This window comes from Chaetodon trifascialis, chromosome 2 (genome assembly GCF_039877785.1).
Source record: "Chaetodon trifascialis isolate fChaTrf1 chromosome 2, fChaTrf1.hap1, whole genome shotgun sequence".
Taxonomy (NCBI): Eukaryota; Metazoa; Chordata; class Actinopteri; order Chaetodontiformes; family Chaetodontidae; genus Chaetodon; species Chaetodon trifascialis.
In genome coordinates this window covers 32,092,307-32,116,341 of record NC_092057.1, presented here as the reverse complement: position 1 = coordinate 32,116,341, position 24,035 = coordinate 32,092,307, and the positions used below count along the sequence as shown (strand labels likewise).

The 24,035-nt window shown below is 43.7% G+C and overlaps 1 protein-coding gene across 1 annotated transcript in view; it reads right to left on the bottom strand.

The window, feature by feature from the left end:
• LOC139343987 (uncharacterized) overlaps positions 1 to 1,519 on the bottom strand; it is a 28,755-nt gene extending 27,236 nt beyond the window's left edge. Inside the window, exons 1-2 of the mRNA XM_070981858.1 lie at positions 1,486 to 1,519; positions 1,318 to 1,363 (exon numbers count right to left, since the gene is read on the bottom strand). Of these exons, the coding sequence (XP_070837959.1) occupies positions 1,318 to 1,363 (46 nt within the window). The 5' untranslated portion in view covers positions 1,486 to 1,519. The remainder of the gene's footprint in view (positions 1 to 1,317; positions 1,364 to 1,485) is intronic.
• Positions 1,520 to 24,035: the final 22,516 nt, after the last annotated feature.

Sequence of the window (24,035 nt, the reverse complement as noted above, 5' to 3'; positions counted from 1 at the left end):
TTTTTCTGCTACTCCTCGGCTGCTAGCTCGCCGAGTTTTCGTCGCACAGTGAGGAGGCAGACATTTTCGTGATCATCAGACTCTGTGCTTTCATATGATACCAGGCTTTTGTGGTTTGCGTATAGTGGTGAAATCAGCAGATGCCGTAAGTTTGACGTGCGCTTGGTAGAGGCTTTTAACTGAGTTTCTCCCCGTCATTCTGGTATGCTACAAGTTAGGACTGGTGCTTCTTCGCGTGAGTATTGACCGTCTGAACTGCGCGCATGTCACGCTGCCCTGCAAAGTGATTTTTAATTAGTCACGGTAATACCGTATACCCCGGGAAAATGTGGGGAAAGTTTGACGGTATCAAAATTTGTATACCGCCCAACTCTATTTACAATGATTTTTTACATCCAATTCCAACATGTCTAATTCTGTGGCTTCCTGGATTAAAGTTAAACTTGTTAAATGCCCATCCACCAACCCCACATAAATCCATTCTTTTTGACCTCATTACTTTCAAAATTGGCACTGTGCATTGATACTCAATGTAATTTACATCAGTGTGCAGCAAATGAGCCAGAGAAGGGTGGAGAGACACAGAGAAAGAGCAAATTAGGTGAGCAACGACTGTCTGAGTACTGTCAGAAGAGGTAGTTCTTTAAGCAATTTTTCAAGACAGAACACATCATTGGTTCAGACATAATGTTGAATTTCTGATGGATTTCTCATGATACCAATAATGATGAATATTTATAGTTAAAAAATATTGCAATACAATTTCTCACACTGTGTGTTATTGCTTTTTCTCTTAAGATCTAGCAAATACCTCAAGTAGTGCTTCACACTTTCTCATTTTTTTAAGTTCAGAGAAAGAAAGAAAGAAAGAAAGAAAGAAAGAAAGAAAGAAAGAAAGAAAGAAAGAAAGAAAGAAAGTCCATTAAACTATTGTAAAAGCAATGGCTGACTGTGAAGAATTCTGCAACTTTGCAAAACAAACAATCTGGCAGTCACTTGTACATAAGTTTAAAACTGGGCAGAACTCTAAGCACGACTAATTTGACTAACTGCACTCATCATATCACACATTTTTAGCATCCCTGTTCGATCTGATCTGTACTGATCTAATCAGTAGCTGAGTCTAACCTTTGACCTCCCCATGTATTCTCGTTAGATCTAGATCACCTTCAGATAATTTGCCACATTTTATATACTGTAATGAACCTTTTGCTCCTGTCTAGAACACAACTGCTAAATAGAGACATCAGACTGAGATCACACCTTTCACTGATAGAAGCTGGGAAAAAAGTGTTGCAGAATAGAGATGATACTCACCCACGTTGACAGCGGCAGCAAGCAGGATCACAACACTCCACATCATCTATACACAAAACACAGAACAGATTTCATTCAAGCTAAACACTAGTAGACCACAATGTTATCACTAGACAGAGGGTCCTTACTTAGTTTATGTTTACTTGTCCATAACATTAATCAGATCACCTTCTTCAGAATAAGAACCACTCCAGTTTGTAAGACAAGACCAGTCTGTCTGGCTCAACAACTACTAGCCAGTTCACAATGAAATATATGGAGCAACTTCCATTTGTGACACTCCCTGACCTTTCTCAACGTGCCAGCACAACAAACTTTTACATTTTTGCCATTCCACTGGCAAGGCCCTGAAAAGAACGAGTCACCAGTATGTCAACACTAATCAACACTTAACCATTGATAAATTAGTTTCCCATCAAGTTTCTTCATGTAAAAAAAAAAAAAAATCCTATATGACTATTGTTTTTATTTTGTATAACAGCATCTGTGTTTTTGTATGACACACCAGTGAATTCCCAAAATGTTTCACTCTGTCTCTAAAGTGGCAACTTAACAATATTTGGCCACTTGGAGGCATGACAACTCCACAACAAGTTGACAGACACAATCCTGACATTGTCACACCTTATGAATTTGATTTTGGTATACTATACTACAAGGTATGGTCAGAGGGAACACAAAGTGAATTTAAAAAGAATTTGAGGACTACATAGAAAGTCTATGAAAAGATTCAGATGGAAGAAAATGATTCCAAGTTACCAAGGTAATACAAATTTGTATTGCCCCTTTGAAACATTTTCAACTTGACAAAAAAAATGGCACGTATTTCAGAGCTTGACATACCTTCCTGAACACACTGAGACAAGTGAAAGACAGGTAAAAGAGAGACAAGAGGAAAATAACTGGAGGAGTTTGGGTATTCACAATCCACACACCATGGACAGTGCATATGTTGCTGGCTAACTACAGCTAATGTCTGTAGAGTTGGTACATTAGCTCCTTGTGACGTCTAAATACAAACTGCAAAACCACTCCAGTGGTCGAATTCAAATATAGCAAAAAATCCTGTCTGACTTATACATAAGTCCAATATTCAATCTACTTTTAGCTTGATCTGGTTCCAACTCTAGAAAATCTCTGGTGCTGGGCAGGTGTTTTTGACGTGTTTCTGAAGCAGTGTTTGTTTGCTGAAATAAGCTGAATGCTGTGCCTGGAAATAAAGTAGATAAGACCACTAACCATTCATTAAATGTAAAACCTCGACAATGAATGAAAAGAGGCTACAAAGCTCCTCAGAGCTGCTTGGTGATCTGTTGGTTCACCTCTATAGTTGACCTCTGTCTTTCATACAACATTAGAAAATAAGACTGTCAAGGCTGTTGTCACACATACGGTGGTGCTTTGAGCTAAATGCTAACATCAGCACACAAACATGCCTGCAATCACGACATTACAGTTAAACGTTAACATGCAGATTTTTAGCGGCTGTAATTTTAACCATGTTCGCAGTCTTACTTTTACAAAGTACAGCTGCGGCGGATGGGAATGTCATTAGTTTCACCGGTCATTCTATTCCCCTTTGCACGTCCAGTAGTGGGCAGCCTTCTGTAGCAGCTGTGCTAAAATAAGCAAGGCCTTCCGTGAAAAAGAAGTCTACCTGGCCACATACAGTTAGGCCCAGAAATATTTGGACAGTGACACAATCTGCATGATTTGGGCTCTGCATGCCACCACATTGGATTTGAAATGAAACAACTACAATGGAATTGAAGTGCAGACTTGAAGGTTTAATTCAAGGGTTGAACAAAAATATATGATTAAACATGCAGGAATTGTAGCTATTTTTATACAAACGCTCGTCATTTCAGGGACTCAAAAGTAATTGGACAAATAAACATAACCCTAAGTAAAATGTTACTTTTCAATATTTTGTTGAGAATCCTTTGCAGGCAACGACTGCCTGAAGTCTGGAACCCATGGACATCACCAAACGCTGGGTTTCCTCCTTTGTGATGCTTTGCCAAGAATTTACTGCAGCTGTCTTCAGTTGTTGCTTGTTTGTGGGTCTTTCTGCCTTAAGTTTTGTCTTGAGCAAGTGAAATGCATGCTCGATTGGGTTGAGATCTGGTGATTGACTCGGCCATTGCAGAATATTCCACTTCTTTGCTTTAAAAAACTCCTGGGTTGCTTTTGCAGTATGTTTTGGATCATTGTCCATCTGTACTGTGAAGCACCGTCTAATCAACTTTGCTGCATTTGGCTGAATCTGAGCAGAAAGTATATCCCTATACACTTCAGAATTCATCCGGCTGCTTCTGTCTTTTGTCACATCATCAATAAACACAAGTGGCCACTCCTAACATTTCTGCTATCTGTCTGATGGATTTCTTTTTTTTTTCAGCCTTAGGATGGTCTGTTTCACCTCCAATGAGAGCTCCTTTGACTGCATGTTGTGTGTTCACAGCAACAGCTTCCAAATGCAAACGCCACACCTGGAATAAACTCCAGACCTTTTAACTGCTGACTGATGAGGACAGATTAATGAGGGAAGAGCCCATGCAGCCTTGTTTTTTTTTTTTTTTTTTGCAGCCTTCTGGGTCAATTGGCCAATTATTTTTGGTCCCTTGAAAAAAAGGCAGCTACGAATTAAAGAGCTGTAATTCCTAAACCCTTGCTCCAATTTGGATGTGAATACTCTCAAATTACAGCTGAGAGTCTGCACTTTAACCCCATATTGATTATATAATTGTATCCTGAATATGTTTTCGTAAACAGCTAAAATAACAAAACTTGCGTCACTGTCCATATATTTTTGGGCCTAACTGTATGTCGCTCAAAAACCTATATTTATTGTTCAGCATTAATGGTACCTTCACAAATGTGCAGGTTACCTTTGCCATATCGCTAATGTACCCCCATACCTTCACAGATGCTGGCTTTTAAGTAGTGCACCGATAACAAGCTAGATGGTCCCTACCCTCTTTGGCCTAGATAATGCAGCATTAGGGCTGGGCGATATGGCTGAAAACTCTATTGCGATATAAGTGTTTTCGATATCAATAATTATTGATATTTTTTATGACCTATTTAAAATAAGAACCGGGAGAAAAATACATTCAATATAAACATTTTTATTTTAAATTGAACCTTCCTCTGATTATAATCCCCTCAGCTATCAAGGCAGAGAGGAAAGGAAATGTCAACACAACCATGGAAAACACTCAAACAATAAATGTAAAAAAAAAAAAAAAAAAAAGTGTAAAAATGTAAAGAGAGAAACCTGAGAACTTTTTTTCCTGCAGGTTTAGTGCAAGAAGTTCACAAGCTGATTCACCTTCTGGTGAATAAAATGTTTTCAGATATGTGCAGTGTTTTGGAAACATAGCAGAAACTGAGGTAGACTTGACTGAATTATAAAACCTGCCTAGACATATGAACAACTTTAGTCACTCTTCTTACTCTAAACATACATGAACTATTCAATTATATTTTTATTGCAAGTGTGTTTAAAAAAAAAAAAAAAACATGTGTAAGAGATGTTTGTAACCTGGCTTCTCCACAGTGCTCAGTGAAGCATGTTTTTAGCTATATGATATGCTGCTGCCTCCGTTATGTCTTTGTGCCTTTTAGATGATTTGTGATCAGGCACTGAAGCAGATACCTCTGCATGGTGGTCAGCTGCTTGTGCGGTGGTGCTGCGGATGGAGATGTTGTTGGACATTGGCGAATACGGCTGCGCTCCAAAGAGTGAGCACGGCTAAGGTGGTTAAACAAGTTTGTGGTATTACCGGTCTAGATGGGGACGACAGTCTTGCATAAGTTACAGACCACATTGGTCTAACTACAGTCCGACATATAAAATCCAAAAAAATGCCATACCGGCGAGCTGACTTTCCCTGTTTTATCGACAATTTCTTCACTCACTGCAGCGCTTTCTATTTATCATCTCACTCCTCGCGAAGCATCAAACACAAGACAATGAGATGGCGCAACCAAACTTGATACTGCTACATGATTGGCGTGTTATTGTGTCTCTCTTACTGATTAGAGATTACTCCCTACGTTGCTCAGTTACCTGAGAGCGAGTGCCTTTGTTCATGCAACCAACCTTGCTTCGCAACTTCAGGTTTCTTCAGACAAAGAAAAAAAATTATCGAATGTTTTTATCGAACGCATTTTTTATTGATATTGATGACGTGTCTATCGCAAGACATATCGCTATCGTTTTTATCGCCCAGCCCTATAACCATGTGGACACTCCTTTCCCCGTGAATCTTTGGTCAACACCCCCGAGCCTTTTCTCTGGCGAGCTAGATAAATGCCGTGGGTTTTTTGTTGCAGCGTCGCTTAGTTTTTTCTCAAAGACCTCAGCCTTTTAGTTAAGATCAAGCTAAGATTTTTGTTTACTCAGGCTACTTAGGGGGAAGGCGCTCTCATGGGCAGAGGCCGTTTGCTCCAATCAGGCATTTGAGAGTATGTTTTTTGATACATTCACCGCCAGACTGAGATCCCTGTTTGATTACTCGGATTATTTCAGGAATGCTTCAGCTAGGCTTTTAAGTTTGCACCAGGGGTCTAGATCCGTAGCTGAGTATTACATTGAGTTTGGTACTTTTGCAGCAGATTCGAGATGGAACGAGGAGGCCCTGAGGGGGGTTTTTGTTAATGGTTTGAATGAGACAGCTAAAGATAAGATGGCCTCTAAGATGACCCTTCTGACTTGGATGCTTTAATTTTGTTGTCAATCAGTCTAGATCACCGCCTGCAGGAGCGTCACCAGGAGAGGGGCGGCTGTCCTCTGTCCACAGTGCCAGATGGGAACTCTCCACCACCGTTCATTCTGAGCTCTACTCCTGCGGTAAGGGTGGAGAAGGAACCCATGCAGCTGAGGCAGACCCAACTCATCTCAGTGTTTCCTCAAGGATTTTTTTCAGCAGCAGGGGCAGGCTCTCCGGTAAGCCATGGCAGTGTAAACAAATGACACTTGACTGCAGATTTTATTTTTACAACCTATTGAATAGCCAGTTGAAAATTTCTTTTTAAAGGCTGTGTGTGTGTGTGTGTGTGTGTGTGTGTGTGTGTGTGTGTGTGTGTGTGTGTGCATGCATGCATGCACTGTGTCTGTAACCCCCGCTCCTCCCCCTCCTCCATGGAGACATGGAGACATGCGGCGGTGGTGTATTTGCAACAATTAAAAAAATAATAATAATAATTTGAAGGAGCGGCAGCTAGGATTTAGGAATGGCGGCCCACCACTCCTAAATGAATGTAGAGGAAACACTGTGCAACATAGTGTGGTGAGAGCATGAGCGCTGAGGGAGAGGCAATTGGAAACAAACAAGGACACGTTAGCGTGTAGTACTGTTAAACTAGGCTAGAATCACCTCCAGTGTTGTTTATTGATAAACCAGGAGCCGCCCCACGGGCTGAGACACGTAAGGAGATTTATTATTCCCACAAAGTAATGGTAACCGAAAGGGCCTATATTATTCTTGTGCGTCTGGCCCCAGCTATATAGCCATTGCAACAATTATAATGTAGCGGTGGGTCATCATGAAATATGCCTTTAAGTTGTGAACAGTTTCATCTCCAGAGCCAAACAGCGGAATTCAGCAGGTTTTCCTCCCTTATACTTGCTATAGTCTACCTACCGGTATGTCGTTATGTCTTTTTTTTTATTAAGTAAGGAGCTTCAGGTCATGTTCACTTGGTTACATCTTTTTCTTTTTTTTTTTGGTGCGTGACACTACCTTGCAAAGTGATATGCTTGATGTGATTAGACAAGTAGGTCAATGACATGTCAACTCTGGGCTTGCATGTTATCATTGAAATTGATCATGAGGTTGTAGTATTTTTAAAACTTCATCATAGAGGATTTTTATTGCAACTTCAACTGACTCTGTTGCCTTATCTCTGCTGGATCAGCCAATGCTGATTATCGAAAAAATGCTGAATATCGGCCGATATTATCAGCTAGGCTGATAATTCCCTGAAACAAATTTTAAAGGAAACAAACTGATTGAGTTCTATGTAATTTGAAGTGACTACAAATTAAAGTAACTGAACATGTGGTAATGATGTGGAAGAGTGCATGAAACCTTAAACCTTCCATTATTAGAACGTGGCCAAGTAATGAACGATGTTTAAGATACTATGTGATTTTGTCATGTAGGCATAGAGGGTTTACTTTGGATTTGGCATGTGGTAGTGTTCAGGCTTTACATGTAGAACTGTCTGTGTTCGTTTGTTGCACCATAACCTCAGCCCCAGTTGGTCTGGGCTTCGCCCCAGATCTTGTCATCTCCTAAATTCGGTGATAATACATTAAACAGAGAAGATGATTCTGCTGTAAAGCAAATACAATTTGAATTCATCTTTAAGAATATCCAAACTAAAAGACTAAATGTTTATGTAGACTATAAGCATCACTGGCAAATATGAACTCACAATATGTCAACAATGCTTAAAAAAAAAAGTAGCGTTTATCTGGGAGGATTCTGTGGATTCCAAAGATAAAATAACCTGTGTGAAGTGCTTTATTACACAGTCTGCTCATCTAATCATTTCTTCTACAGTCATTTCATTCATGTAGGTACTAAATTGTAATGTCTGCCCATGTCAGCTTTAAAATTACTTTCAGTAAACTGTTTAATTCATACAGTGTAATAGGTCAGGTAAATATTATGACTCTCCTCCTCTGCAATAACTCCAGATACTGGCAAAGCTATAGTGTATTTCTGTTAAAATGTGATACAAAGGCCTATTAGTTTCAAACATAAAGATACATAAAAAGCAGGCTGAGTATTGTGTGTCATTTTCTGATCCGGGTAGAACCTTTCTCAAAATGATAAAGAAAAAATAATCTAGATATTTGTTATGGACAGTCTGGATTATTGCAGTTCCATAGTATCAAGCTGCCACAACACATCCTTTAAAATTCTCCAGCTGATCCTGCATGCTGTGGAATATTTTCTGATAAAAACTAGGAAGAGATTTGACATTTCTCCCATATTAGCCTTTCTCTATTAGCTCCCTGTCACATCTAGAATAGAATTTAAAAATCCTTGTTGTTACCTACAGAGCCCTAAATGGTCAAGCGCCACGTCTTAAAAAGCTCATAGTACCCTATTATCCGAATACAATACTGTGTTCCCACAGTGCACACTTACTTCCCCAGAGAGAAAAACAAAAACAAAAAACGACATTTCTACATTATACTCCTCCCTGAGCTGCCACCTTATCATCTTGGAGGAGTTTGAGAGCCCTAATTACCCTAGGAGCTCTGTTACCAAAGGCAAAATTTCCCCTGGTAGGATTTCCCAAGGCAAATTTGTCCTAGGTGAATGGCCAGATGAAAACATCAACAAGGACCAGGGTATCCTGCCCAGAGGGATACTGTATTTTATATCTTAGATTGCCATATTTTTTTCTAGATCTTTTTATTTTATATTTTTTAAATTTTCATGTTCATTTCATGTTTATTCCTGTTTGCACCAGGGATTTGAGGGAAACGATATTTCAATTGTGTTAATTTCCTGTACATATAGCAGCATTGACAATAAAGTTGACTTGACTTGGCCCTGCCCTGGAGCCAGGCCTGGGGATGGGGCCCACCAGTGAGTGCCTGGTGACCAGGCTTTCACCCATCGGGCCATGTTGGGCCAAGCCTGAAACAGAGACATGGGTCCATCTTCCAGTAGGCCCACCAACTACAGGAGGAGCCATAGGGGTCCGGTGCAGTGTGGATTGGGCAGCGGTCCAAGGCGAGGGCCTTGACGGTCCGATCCTCGGACACAGAAGCTGGCTTTTGGGATATGGAATGTCACCTCTCTGGTGGGGAGGGAGCTGGAGCTTGTGGAAGAGGTTGATCAGAACCGACTAAGTATAGTTGGGCTCACCTCAACTCATAGCACCTGTTCTGGAACCCAAATCCTCTCATGCTCAAGTTGCTCAAAGTGCCACCAGACTCTCTGCCTGTACATTGAGGTTCCCCACCAGATCCCCACCAAGATGGCGCCACGGACGGCTACCTCAGTGTGTTGGTGCATGTTGTTTTGTTTTGTGTTTTAATTATGTTTACTGCAACGGTACCTGGAGCTCTTTCACCAGAGAAGAGCTCATGAACAGGGTAACAACAACGGAGGATTTATTTCCTGATTTTCAGCTCCCAACATTGGAAATTTTGGACATCCTGGTCAAGGTGTAGGAGTGGGGGAAAGTATCGATACAGCGAAATATCGCGATATTTTGCGTGGCGACATTCAGAGACACCAAATATCGATATTTTTAGCCACATACATCCTTAACTAAGGCTGCAAATATAAACTCAACTCTTTATTATGCACCAAAATAAAATCTATTGCTGCTTTAGTCCACTAGATGGTGCTAACTGTTCACTGTCTGGTGTGTTCAACACAGCAAGGGGGCGGCTGCCGCGAGATTTGGCTGGCACGTGACGTAGGCCATAGGTGATCACAGCACAGCAAAGATGGAGGAAGGAGAAACAAATGAGAAAGAAGAACTGGTAAACGCACCATCAAAATTCAAGTCAAATGTCTGGAGTTATTTTGGATTTTTCTCCAAAGAGGGAAAGAAAGACATTGACATGACACACGCGATCTGCAAGGAATGTCGTGTGAAAGTGAAATACGGGAACACCACAAACATGAGAGTTCACCTCTCCCACTACCACCCAGCTGCATTGGCAGGTGAGGGCCAAACGAAACCAGAGCTTGCAAAAAATCAACCAACAGTGGACACACTGAGCGTAGTAAAGCTGCATCCACATTCTGAGCGTGCAAAGAAGATATCTCAGTCCATCGTTTACTTCATGGTGAAAGACTTACGTCCATACAGCGTGGTGGAAAATGCCGGGTTTTGCAACATGTTAAAGATGCTTGAGCCCAGATATGTGATTCCTTCTTGCCATTTCTTTGCCGAAACCGCTTTGCCTAAACTCTATAGCAGAAAGGGTCAGGTTAACCTGTGATGCTTGGACGTCGAGGTCAGTGGACTCATACATGACTGTCACACCACATCACAGAGGACTGGGAACTGCAGTTGCGAGTGGTACATAAAAGCCCCACCAGGGCCAACATTGCAGACCTTCTGCGAAATGCAGCAGAAGAGTGGGGGATTGCAAACAAAGACTTGATTGTGGTAACAGACAGCGCTTCTAATATGTGTGCCGCCATTCAGTTAGCAGGATACATCCATGTCAAGTGTTTCGCCCACACACTCAATCTTGCATCACAGCGGGCATTAAACCTGCCAACAGTAGCCAGGCTTATGGCGAGAGTGCGACGCATTACTGCATTTTGAACAGAAGCACGGTGGCAAACCACGCTTTGGAAACAAAGCAGAAAATGTTGCAGCTTCCAAGTCACAAACTCAAAACTGATGTAAGCACGTGATGGAACAATGCATACGAAATGCTTCTGAGGTTCCTTGAACAGCAGCCTGCAATTTGTGCAGCCCTGTTGTCTCCCGAAGTTAGAAGAAGTGGCAGTGACATTTTCACTCTGAATGAGAAAGAAGAAATTATCCGGACCTTAAATTCAATGAAGGTGGCCAACACAGTAATGTGGGAGGAGAAGAGTCCTACTCTGTCAGTTGTGGCTCTGCTGCTCGCGCAGCTGCTACACGACACATGACAGTATTGGCGACGCAACATTGGTCCAAGACATCAAACAAAGCATCAGACAAGATCTCAACAAAAGATATGTGACTTCAGCAGAGAAAAACACCCTCTACACATCATCACCTCTCGACCCCAGGTTTTAAAACCCTGCTGTACCTGACCCCAGAAGACAGACAGGACATTTATGCCAGAGTGGTTGCTGAGGCTGTAGCCCTTCAGGTAAACAAACATTTAAATAACAACAGTAATATTTTCTTTGTTGTTTGTTTTTGTAATGATGCATTTTTATTGCTAAACACAGCCTGAGAAATGCCTCTACTCTATTAGAGTTAGAGTCTATTAGAGCTAAAGATTTATTAAAAACAGAGCCGAATAACAGTTATTTTTATTGAGCTGGTTATGACTGTCTTGTTTAAATAAATACACAGCATATGGACTCAATACTTGTGTATACCTAAAAATAGGGATCGACCAATTATCCGCCTTGCCGATAATATTGGCTGATATTCGGCATTTTTTCAATCATCGGCATCGGCCGTTTTTTCGACGACGACTGCTCCGGTGATCCAGCAGATGCAAGGCAACAGAGTCAGTCGAAGTTGCAATAAAAACCTACTATGATGAAGTTTTAAAAATACTACAACCTTAAGATCAATTTCAGTGATAACATGCAAGCCCAGAGTTGACATTTCACTGACCTTCTTGTCTAATCACATCAAGAATACTACTAAAAAAAAAAAAAAAAAAAAAGACGTAACCAAGTGAACATGACCTGAAGCTCCTTATTTAATAAAAAAAAGACATAATGACATACCAGTAGGTAGACTATAGCAAGCATAAGGGAGGAAAACCTGCTGAATACCACTGTTTGGCTTTGGAGATGGAACTTCACAACTTCAACGAGGCGTATTTCATGATGACCCACCACTACGTTATACCTGCCGCCACCACTTTCTAGCTGTGGCCAGATGCACAATAACAATATAGGCCCTTTCGGTTACCATTACTTTGTGGGAATAATAAATCTCCTAACGTGTCTCAGCCCGTGGGGCGGCTCCGATTTATCAATAAACAACACCGGAGGTGATTCTAGCCTGTAAGTTGAACAGTACTGCACGCTTGATTCTGATTGGCTGCAGGGTGTCCGTTAAAAAGGGTTGTGGACACCTATAAAAAACTTCCGGTCAAATAGCCTGATCGTTCTATATTATTGCGCTGGCTCAAACGCTAGTTGGTAACTGTGGCAACAGAAACTGTCTTGCTTACCTTACTTACTTACTTACTTACTTACTTGCTTGATACACATTTAATGGTCAGAGTCAATGGTGGATAATATTTCTTGCAATAAAAATGATTTAGGAAACTATCTGTGGACTTTGATTCTTTGAAACAAAATGTCGCATCATCCTCTGGACACACACAAGCGGTAAGAGGTGCACTTGCCCTCTGAAATAATACCTCGTATCACATAACATAACTTTAAGCAATCATCTCACTTCCCTCCACTGATTAGGCCTAATTTAACAGCTGCGGCCGACCGAGCTGCAGGTTCTGTGGCCAGAGCCGGTTACCTTGGCAACGCGTCACAACGAGATATTAAATAGTCCACTCAGCCTCTTCTTGTGAAAAACTTGCGATTTTAATGGTAAAAAACAACATTAACGTATTAATAATTGATTTAATATTTATTTCTTTCGTAAGTGACCATGGTATAAGCGGAGCTTCATGTTGGACGGTTCACGCCTCCGCGTCGTCCATTCATTTCTGACAATGGACACCTCGTCGGGCATTATCCCCCACATAATTTCTCTTTGGGATAAATAAAGTTGATCTTATCTTACCAGCTTAGATTGATTTGGCCTCTTATGTTTGTGCTGTACACAAGCTTGCAGGCTCCTGCATTCATTCATTTTTCTGTTCATTTGTTCATTTGTACGGATTTGTCCTGCATTTATGTCAGTGTGCAGACATGTGGGGTGTATTATATACAGACCGTTGAATGTGTATTTATTCTTGTGTTGTATAATATGCTTTGATTCTGTGCTTTCTATCTTGTAGAGTCACTGTGTGAATTCAGTTTGAAAAGGAACTGATGCCTTGATTTATCCTCATTCAATAAAGGAACATCATGTTACTCTTTGATGTGTATTTATATTTATATTGGATGTGTATTTTATATATAGTCTATGGGAAACTGTCTATCTGATGATTGCAGCATCATCTAAAATCATCATTTATCTACGATTGATTAATGAAATTAATTAAAGTTGAAATTAATGATGCTTATGTTTTGTGTTAATGTTTAAATAATGACCGTGGATCTAGTTGAATGTGATAGCAATGTTTAGTGGTCAGTGGAATAACTATTGGTTTCCGTTTGTGATGACTGCTGACTGAGATAAGGGATGAGATTAAATAGATCCTGGAACTTAGCCTGGTCTGCAGCAGGCTAGCTCCACAGAATAAATCTCCATGGTAACTTATCCCATAACATATCCCACTTTCCGCTATCCTGCTTTTGTGCAACTGGATCACGGATAAGTTGAGCCAGGATAACCAACATATCCCGGCTTAATCCCTTATCCTAGTTTTGTGCAACGGGCCCCAGGTCTTTTTTTCAGTGTACACAAAACAAGCAAACAGTATATTGTATTCATTCTAATCCCAGGTGTGTTACTCTAAATTTTGACACCAAAATTTTAATTTTTGCTGCAAACGAATATCGGTTCTAAATATCGGCTATCAGTTTCACTTGATTATTAATAATTGGTATCGGTATCGGCCCTGAAAAATCCATATCGGTCGATCTCTACTTAAAATACATTAAATTCATAAACCCTCTCTCTCTCTCTCTCTCTCTCTCTCCCTCTCTCTCTCTCTCTGCTTTTGCATGTGTGCATTCTGCAGAAAGAAATGCAGTCAACCATCTCTTAGGCAGAGGTCTTGAAACATCAGGAGAGACCCGGTCACATTGAGGAGGATCCTGAATCCCTTCTCATCCCAGCTAAGAAGTCATGTGGGCTTGTAGAATTGCTTGGTCACAGTTATGGTGATGTTGCATTACCACCAAAATCACTGTCTGCCACAGCTGAGGAGGAGCTTAGAAGATACACTGAAGTCCCACCCCTGGCACTCACAGAGAACCCACTCAGCTGGTGGAAAATACATGAAGAAGTCTATCCTTCACTTGCTAAGCTGGCGAAAAGATACCTCTGTGTCCCTGGTAAAAGCGTCTCGGCAGAAAGAGTCTTCTCAAAAGCAGGTGACATCATCACAACACAAAGAATGCTGACATTCCTTCACTGTCTACCTGTCACTGAACTTTAAATCACAAGCCAGGAGCGAACAGTTACACTTAATTGATTTTACTTCAATGTCAGCTTTGGGGTCCCTGATCATACATCAATCATAAAATTTGACACCCCCCCCAAACAGATATTGGTTTGTTGCTTCAAGGCAACAATGTGCGATAAGGGTAATAAAACACCTAGGTTTTCTAAAATAAGTTATATTAGCGGAACAAGGAAAATACATAATGTTATCCATGTTTTTAAAGTTTTTATTTGATCAAACCACTTAACAAATAAAATATTAAAATAAACAAGCAATTTATTACAATCACATTGCAAACAGTTACACTTGCATTCATACACGTGCACACGCGCGCACGCACACACACCAATTTGGATGTCAGGTGAGAAACCAGAGGGCATATTTTCATCTTCCTCCCGTCTCTCATTGTTGTTGAAGTTGAGGGATTTCTTTATGGCTTCCCATCTGTTGAGGGTTATTGTGTCTGCTACTTGGGACACTCGGGTGGCTTTGTTTCAAAACATCTGGGGGATGTGGAGGATACCCCAGGTGAACATAGGGAGAACATGCAAACACAGAAAGGCCCCTTTCCTCGCGAGCTAAGGGCAGCAGGCATGGTGGAGGACACGCCCTCAGCGGCCACAGTGCCCCAGGTGGGAATTGAACCCAGGACATTCTAGCTGTGAGGTGACCACTGTGCCACCACCAGACCAAAGAGGGATAGGTAGACCAGAGTGCCCAGAAACTGCTCTAATTCATTGGTGGTAAGGTTGAGGGGCTTGTTGGGGTCACACTGAATTGCATACAAATTGGATTCCTCTACAATAACTTCAAGAATCTCCTCAAAGAAGAACTTTCTGAAGTATTGGAGGGGGGACATGATGTCATCAGCTATTGGCAGCTGGTCCTGCCATTCTGGGTAGGCATTAGTGTTGGCGTTGTGGAGACTTGCTGTCTTGAGGCTGGTTTTCTCCTGAACAGAAGAATAATGAAGCAATGCACATATTATGCACAATGCACATACATATACATATTAGAAATAAATAAATGCAACAGGAACACTTGCATGCCCCCCCAACCTCACATTCCTGCTGCTTCCTTCCATAAAATGTCTTTATATCCATGTCCTGTATCAGTATCAGTTGATTGTAAAGGAAAAACATTGACTATGATCATTTATGCATACAAACACATCTCCATACACACACATGCACAACTGCACAATGATGCCCTGAGGCAACGAATGAAAAACCACAGTTTTAGTATATAAATAAAAACAAAATAAGTATTTAAACAATCAAACATGCTTCCTTGCACACTCATGCACATGCACATATTTTTTGGTGTAAAGTTATTTCAATTTAAACATGTTAAAAAGTGACATTTATCTTACCAATTGGTGGCAATGTGCCCCATGTGGCTTGACTTCTCGAAAGGACTGCTCCACCCCCAAACAAAAGGCCACACCAACTTCAAATCGTCATTTCATTGGATAGAGATGTGTCTGGTAGTATTATTTGAAAAAACTTTTTTTTTTTCTTTTAAAGGGCCGGTGTGGGATCTAAAAATGTGGTTTGTTGCCTGAGGGCAACGGTATGCAGTAGAAGGTTAAGAATGCAAATTCTAATTTCATTTCATGTGACCTTTTTGTTTTTGGAGAAGATATTTTATTTTCAGATTTACTTTACTCCTCCTTGAACCGACACCTTATCGTGGTGGAGTTTAAGCACCCGAATGATCCTAGAGGCTATGTTGTCTGGGGCTTAATGCCCCTGGTAGGGTCTCCCAAGGCAAACAGGTTCTAGGTGACGGGTCAGACTAAGAGCAGTTCAAAAGCCCCTTATGAAAGAGAAACAACCAAGGAAGCGTACGTCGCCCGGATTGGCGTTACCAGGGCCCCACCCTGGAGCCAGGCCTGGGGTTGGGGCTCGCTGGCGGGCGCCTGGTGGCCGGGTCTTTGCCCACGGGACCCGGCCGGGCACAGCCCGAAGGAGCGACGTGGGCCCGCCTTCCCGTAGGCCCACCACCCACAGGAAGGATCAGAAGGGGCCGGTGCTTTGTGATATGGGTGGCAGTCATGGGCAGGGGCCCCGACAACCCAAACCCTGGACAACGACTCTGGCTATGGGGACATGGAATGTCACCTCACTGTGGGGGAAAGAGCCTGAGCTAGTGCGGGAGGTTGAGCGGTACCGGCTAGAGATAGTCGGGCTCACCTCCACGCACAGTCTGGGCTCTGGAACCCAACTCCTTGAGAGAGGCTGGACTCTCTTCTACTCTGGAGTTGCCCGCGGTGAGAGGCAGCGAGCTGGTGTGGGCTTGCTTATAGCCCCCCAGCTCAGCCACCATGTGTTGGAGTTCTCCCCGCTGAGCGAGAGGGTCGCTTCCCTGCGCCTTCAGGTCGGGGATAGGTCTCTCACTGTTGTTTCGGCCTATGGGCCAAACAGCAGTGCAGAGTACCCGGCCTTCTTGGAGTCCCTGGGAGGGGTACTGGAAAGTGCTCCAACCGGGGACTCCATTGTTCTGCTGGGGGACTTCAATGCTCATGTGGGTAGCGACAGGGGTTCGGCGCCTCAGGAAGGGGAAGCAGCTTTCTGTCAACACTGTTTACAGTGGAGGTGGGAAGCTGTTGACCTCGACTGGGGATATTGTTGGGCGGTGGAAGGAATACTTCGAGGATCTCCTCAATCCCACTATCATGTCTTCTGTAGAGGAAGCAGAGACTGGGGACTTGGAGGTCGATTCATCCATCACCGGGGCTGAAGTCACTGGTAGGTAGTTTGCAAGCTCCTCAGTGGCAAAGCACTGGGGGTGGATGAGATCTGCCCTGAGTACCTCAAGTCTCTGGATGTTGTAGGCTTGTCTTGGTTGACACACCTCTGCAACATCGAGTGGCAGATGGGGACAGTGCCTCTGGACTGGCAGACTGGGGTGGTGGTCCCTCTTTTTAAAAAGGGGGACCGGAGGGTGTGTTCCAACTATCGGGGGATCACACTCCTCAGCCTCCCTGGGAAAGTCTATTCCAGGGTACTGGAGAGGAGAATCCGGCCGATAGTCGAACCTCGGATTCAGGAGGAACAATGCGGTTTTCGTCCTGGCCGTGGAACACTGGACCAGCTCTATACCCTCCACAGGGTGCTTGAGGGCTCATGGGAGTTTGCCCAAACAGTCCACATGTGTTTTGTGGACTTGGGGAAGGCATTCGACCGTGTCCCTCGCGTCATTCTGTGGGAGGTGCTCCGGGAGTATGGGGTTGGAGGGCTGTACAGTCCCTGTACAACCGGAGCAGGAGCTTGGTCCGCATTGCCGGCAGTAAGTCGGACCTGTTCCCGGTGCATGTTGGACTCCGGCAGGGGTGCCCTTTGTCACCGGTTCTGTTCATCATTTTTATGGACAGAATTTCTAGGCGCAGCCAGGGGCCGGAGGGGGTTCGGTTAGGGAGCCGCCAGATTTTGTCTCTTCTTTTTGCAGATGATGTTGTCTTGTTGGCTCCCCCGAGCCAGGACCTTCAGCATGCACTGGGGCAGTTCGCAGCCGAGTGTGAAGCAGCTGGGATGAGAGTCAGCACCTCCAAGTCCGAGGCCATGGTTCTCAACCGGAAAAAAGTGGCTTCAGGTTGGGGGAGAGTTCCTGCCTCAAGTGGAGGAGTTTAAGTATCCTGGGATCCTGTTCGCGAGTGAGGGAAGGATGGAGCGTGAGATTGACTGGCGAATCAGTGCAGCGGCTGCAGTAGAGTCGCTGCTCCTCCACATCGAGAGGAGTCAGCTGAGGTGGCTCGGGCATCTTTATCGGATGCCCCCTGGACGCCTCCCTAGGGAGGTGTTCCAGGAATGTCCCACCGGGAAGAGACCCCGAGGAAGACCCAGGACATGCTGGGGTGACTATGTTACTCAGCTGGCCTGGGAACGCCTCGGGATCCCCCCGGAAGAGCTGGGGGAAGTATCTAGGGAGAGGGAAGTCTGGGCATCCCTGCTCAGACTGCTCCCCCCGCGACCCAGCCCCGGATAAGCGGGAGAAAATGGATGGATGGATGGATAGATTTACTTTAAATTTAAAGCCAATTTACTTTGCAACTAAAAGCTGCAAAACTTTTGTGAGTTTCAGTGTTAGTAGTACAATATTTCAAGTCTGCATTCAGTTAAGTTTGACTTGACTGAAATACAAACGGTTAAGATTGTCAGGTAAAGGGAACACTTAATTACAATGAGTAGTACATGATGTTTTGATTTGTGTAACAATTGACTTGTAGTTGTCTTGCAGAAAAGACAGTCATGTTGTGAAATGCCGGAGGAGAGGAAAACGGGCTGGTGCGCTCCTGCATCTTCGCCAGCACGGACTACGCAGAGCATTACTGGGAATATTTCTCTCTACGTGCGTTCACTGTCCAACAAACTGGAGGAATTGCAACTGCTGTTGGGTCTTTTCTTCTTCAGGGACTTTTCTTCGTCTGCGGTTTTGTACTTCATGGAAACGTAGCTGTGTGAATTAATACTGGACTCTGCGCTGCAGCTGGCTGACTTCCAACTGTACCACACTGACAGAGACACGGAACTTTCCGGCAAAACTAAAGGTGGAGGAATCTGTTTATACATCAACACTGGTTGGTGCAACAACGTGACAGTGATCCAGCACACTGTTTGCCTGACCTGGAATCTTTTATCATCAACTGTAAGCCTTTTTATTTACCCCATGAGTTCGCTTCATTCATTCTGGTCGGCGTTTATATACCGCCGCAGGCCAACGTGCAGGACTCACAGCGCGTGCTTGCCGACCAGATACTGTGTGTGAAGCGGACCAACCTTTAGTTGGTTAGTTACGTCTTTAGTAAAGTCTCTTTAGTTACTGTCCTTGGTGAATTTAACAAAGGTAACCTCACTCACAAACTAAATACAGACAGTTTATTAAATGCCCGACCAGAGAGGAGAATATTCTGGATCACTGTTACACCACAGTCAGGAATGCTTATCACGCCATCCCCGTGCTGCACTGGGCCACACTGACCACGTCATGGTCCACCTGATTCCTGCGTACAGGCAGAAACTAAAGCTCTGCAAACCTGTAGTGAGGACATCAGGGAAGTGGACCACTGAGGCTGTGGAGGATCTCCAGGTGTGTTTGGACTCCACTGACTGGGATGTGTTCAGGACTGCAACCAACAGTCTGGATGAGTACACGGAGGCTGTGACATCCTACATCAGCTTCTGTGAGGACTGCTGTGTTCCATCACGCACCAGGGTGAGTTACAACAACGACAAACCCTGGTTCACAGCCAAACTCAGACAGCTAAGGTCGGCAAAGGAAGAGACCTTCAGGAGTGGGAACAAGGACAGATTCAAAGAGTTGAAGTACAAGTTTAGCAAGGCGATGAAAGAGGCTAAACGACTGTACTCTGAGAAGCTCCAAAACCAGTTCTCAGCAACCGACTCTGCGTCTGTCTGGAAAGGGTTCAGGCAGATCACCAATTACAAGCCTAAAGCCCCACACTCCATCAACGACCGATGTCTAGCCAACGACCTGAATGAGTTCTACTGCCACTTTGAAAGACAAAGGGATAGTCCAGCAACCATCCCCCACGACACCTCTCAACAGCTCCAACTCCAGTCACCTCCACCAAGAACCCCCAGAAAGCGGATTCTGTCTCCCCATACGCCTTGAAGCACTGTGCTGATCAGCTGTCTCCAGTGTTCACAGACATCTTCAACACCTCACTGGAGACATGTCACATGCCAGCCTGCTTCAAGTCTTCAACCATTATCCCTGTCCCCAAGAAACCAAGGAACACAGGACTTAACGACTTCAGACACGTCACCCTGACCTCTGTGGTCATGAAGGCCTACGAGTGCCTTGTGCTCTCACACCTCAAGAACACCACTGACCCTCTCCTGGACCCCCTGCAGTTTGCCTACAGAGCCAACAGGTCTGTAGACGATGCAATCAACTTGGCCCTCCACTTCATCCTTCAGCACCCAGCTCTGCTTCAGGAGAAGCTCTCCCAGTTGAGCGTGCCTGACTCCACCTGCAGGTGGATTACAGACTTCCTGTCTGACAGGAAACAGTGCGTGAAGCTGGGGAAACACATCTCCAACTCAAAGACCATCAGCACCAGATCCCCCCAACGCTGCGTTCTTTTTCCTCTGCTTTTCTCCCTGTATACGAACAGTTGCACCTTCAGTCACCAGTCCATCAAGATCCTGAAGTTTGCAGATGACACCACCCTAATTCATTGGACTCATCTCTGATGGAGACGGGTCTGCCTACAGGTGGGAGGTTGACCATCTGGTGACCTGGTTCAACCAGAATAACCTTGAGCTCAACGCTCTAAAGACAGTAGAGATGGTTGTGGACGACAGGAAGAACTCAGCCTCACCTGCCCCCATCACCCTCTGTTAGTGCATGTGTGAGTGAGCGAGTCTTTCCGTTTCCTGGAAACTATCATCTCCCAGGACCTCAATTGGGAGCCAAACATCAGATCCCTCGTCAAGAAACCACAGCAGAGGATGTACTTCCAACGGCAACTGAAGAAATTCAATCTGTCAAAGACAATGATGGTGCACTTCAACACAGCCATCATTGAGTCCATCCTACCTCCTCCATCACCATCTGGTACACTGCTGCCACCACCAAGGACAAGGGCAGACTGCAGCGTGTCATCCGGTCTGCAGAGAAGGTGACTGGCTGCAGTTTCCTGTCTCTTCAGGACCTGTACATATCCAGGACCCTGAGGCGTGCGGGAAAGATTGTGGCTGATCCCTCTCACCCCGGACACAAACTCTTTGAGACACTCCCCTCTGGTAGGAGGCTGCGGTCCATCAGGACCAAAACCTCACGCCTAGGGCTGGGCGATAAAACGATAACGCTAGTCAGAACATTTCTGATATTTATATTGCTATATTTTTACTTTTTAATAGTATTTTTTAGTAGATGTGCCATGCGCCAACTTCACTGAAGCAAATTCCTTGTATGTGTAAAATCGTACTTGTCAATAAATCTTTTTCTGATTCTGATTCACCCTGGTGGATGAATGCGTTGCTTCCCTGTGCCTTCGGGTCGGGGAATGGGTCCTGACTGTTGTTTACACGTATGCGCCAAAAACCCACCCTTTTTGGAGTCCTTGGCACGGTTTTGGAAAATACCCCGACTGGAGACTCCATTGTCCTGCTGGGGGACTTCAATGCTAATGTGGGCAATGACAGCGTGACCTGGAGGGGCATGATTGGGAGGAACGGCCTGTCTGATCTGAACCCAAGCAGTGTTCAGTTGTTGGACTTCTGTGCGAGTCGCCGTTTGTCCATGTCCAACACCATGTTCAAAGTGGGGACAGAGTTCAGCAGGGTAATAGCTCTGGGGAAGAAGCAGTTCCAGTGCTTGGTAGTGCAGGAATGGAGGCTCCTGAACCTCCTACAAGATGAAAGGGGGGCACGCAGTAATTAAGCAACTGTGCTGCAGTGGAGCCCGGGGGGTGGATGACATCTGCAAGGTTGGATTGCCCGCTCCGGGTTGGGGTGGTGGAGTTTAAGTATCCCAGGGTCTTGTTCACAAGGGAGGGTAGGAAGAAACAGGAGGTCAATAAGCGGATTGGGGCAGCAGCTGCAGTGATGCAGGCACTCAAACAGTCCATTGTGGTGAAGAGGGAGCTAAGCCGGAAGGCAAAGCTCTCAATTTGCCGTTCGATCTATGTTCCAACCCTTACCTATGGTCACGAACTGTGGGTAATGACCAAAAGAGCAAGATTGTGAATACAGGCAGCCAAAACAAGTGGATAAGCGGAAGACGACGAGTACAAGAACAAGTACAAATTAGGGTTGGGCAGTAATCCGGTAATAAGGTATCCCACGGTATCTAAAAATAGCAGCGGTATCAGTTTCATTACCGTCGTTAAAAAAAATGCTGCGCATATAGGCCTATAGGGGTCTAACATAATTATAGCATCGTCATTAGAAAAATGAAGTCCACTCCGTTAAATGGATCTGGTTGAATTTTTACTTGAGGAAAAGGTGACTGTGCAAAAGTACGTGTTAAGAATGAACCCGAGCAGTCGTACAGATGTTTTAACACAGGTATGTCCAGGCACTCATTTAGGCGCATCTGAGCAGAGTACCGTTATCTCGTCCAAGCATACGGAGAAACTCCTCTGTTGAAAACAGTTATTCAGCCTTTTTCTGCTTGCTATTGTTCTTAGCTCTCATAAAAGGACTAAATGCAAATAAAACAGTAAAATAACACTTTGGGCTGCTCAGCAGAGTCCTCTGTGAGCGCTCTGCTCGTTCATGAGACTGAGCGGTGAAACTAACTTCGAGGTTACGCTGGTCAATAGCTCAGCGACCCGCCCACATTCACCATAGAAACACCAATGACGATCCAGAAGGAAGTAACCCCAGAGATAGGTTATTGCATGTAGAGCGCTCCCTCCACTCTAGATACCACCTCCTCTTTATGTAAACAAGCAGGACCTTCGTGATTGATCTCAAACTAACACAGAGTCAGAGTTTTGTCGCACAGTTTTTGCTTTTGAGGTTTGCGTATAGTGATGAAATCAGCAGATGTCATACCTTTGACGTGCGCTATTTTCGTGTTTTCGTTACATGTGCACATAATTTCGTGGGGCATGAATTATGTTTTGTTTGGGTGGCAGTGCTTGGTAGAGGATTTTAACTGAGTTTCTCTCCGTCATTCTGGTATGCTACAAGTTAGGACTGGTGCTTCTTCGTGTGAGCATTGACCATCTGATCTGCGTGTATGTCACGCTGCCCTGCAAAGTGATTTTTAATTAGTCATGGTAATACCGTATAACCCGGGAAAATGTGGGGAAAGTTTGACGGTATCAAAATTTGGATACCGCCCAACTCTAGTAAAAATACAGTACAGTATACTCCATGTTAATGTACTGGGCATACTGAAGTGTACTTGCATCAATTGGAATGACTAATTTTGTACTTATGACACTTAAATAGTATTTAAGTTGAACAAAAGTTCAACTTAAGTTGTTGTTGTACTTTGAGTGTCGATAAACTCTAACATTAGTAGATCACAAACACATCTACATTGGGATACTACTGTATTTTTACATACTTTTTAAGTATCCATTCAATTCACTTTAAGTGTGCTTGAAAACTAGACATTCCATGCCTATTCAGTTTATTTTCTGACAGATTCAAGCTTTCAGTCTACAGCTAATCTGGTTACTGTGCCTTTAAGTGACTCTAGTGATTTTGTGTTTGTTTTTAACCTTGCACTCCCATCTGGTGGCATATGTCGCAAGCAGGAAGTGCCTTAAGCGAGAGATAAAAGTGCAACAGAGTACAAAAACATGTCGCTCCTGGGTCGAGTCTGTCTACTTCCTTGATTTTTGCGCTTGTCAAGGCATAATCTGTAAGTTAAATCAAATGTGTTTAATTAGGAATGTTTACTGGCGCTTTCATTTTGCGTTTCCTGTTATTGAAGGCGGTACGCCTTTCTCTTAGTAAAGCTGATTTTATCATTTAGCATTGTGGTTGCTAGTCAAAATACTATGAATTGCTAATGTTAAGACCTCCGGTTGGGTATTCTACCCGCAGAAATAAGTGTGAAGGTATGTTTTTACATGGAAACTGAACGTTGTGTATTGCGTTACTTTCTTGCAGTTTTACAAAGTAAAATGGATCAGTAAACTGAAGAATGCTTCACGAGTGGTTACTGAAGCCATATGTTTAGCTCGGTGCATAGGCTAAAGCTCTTAGCTGAGGGCAGAAGAGTGAAAAGATTATCTACACATCAAGTGCATTGTCAG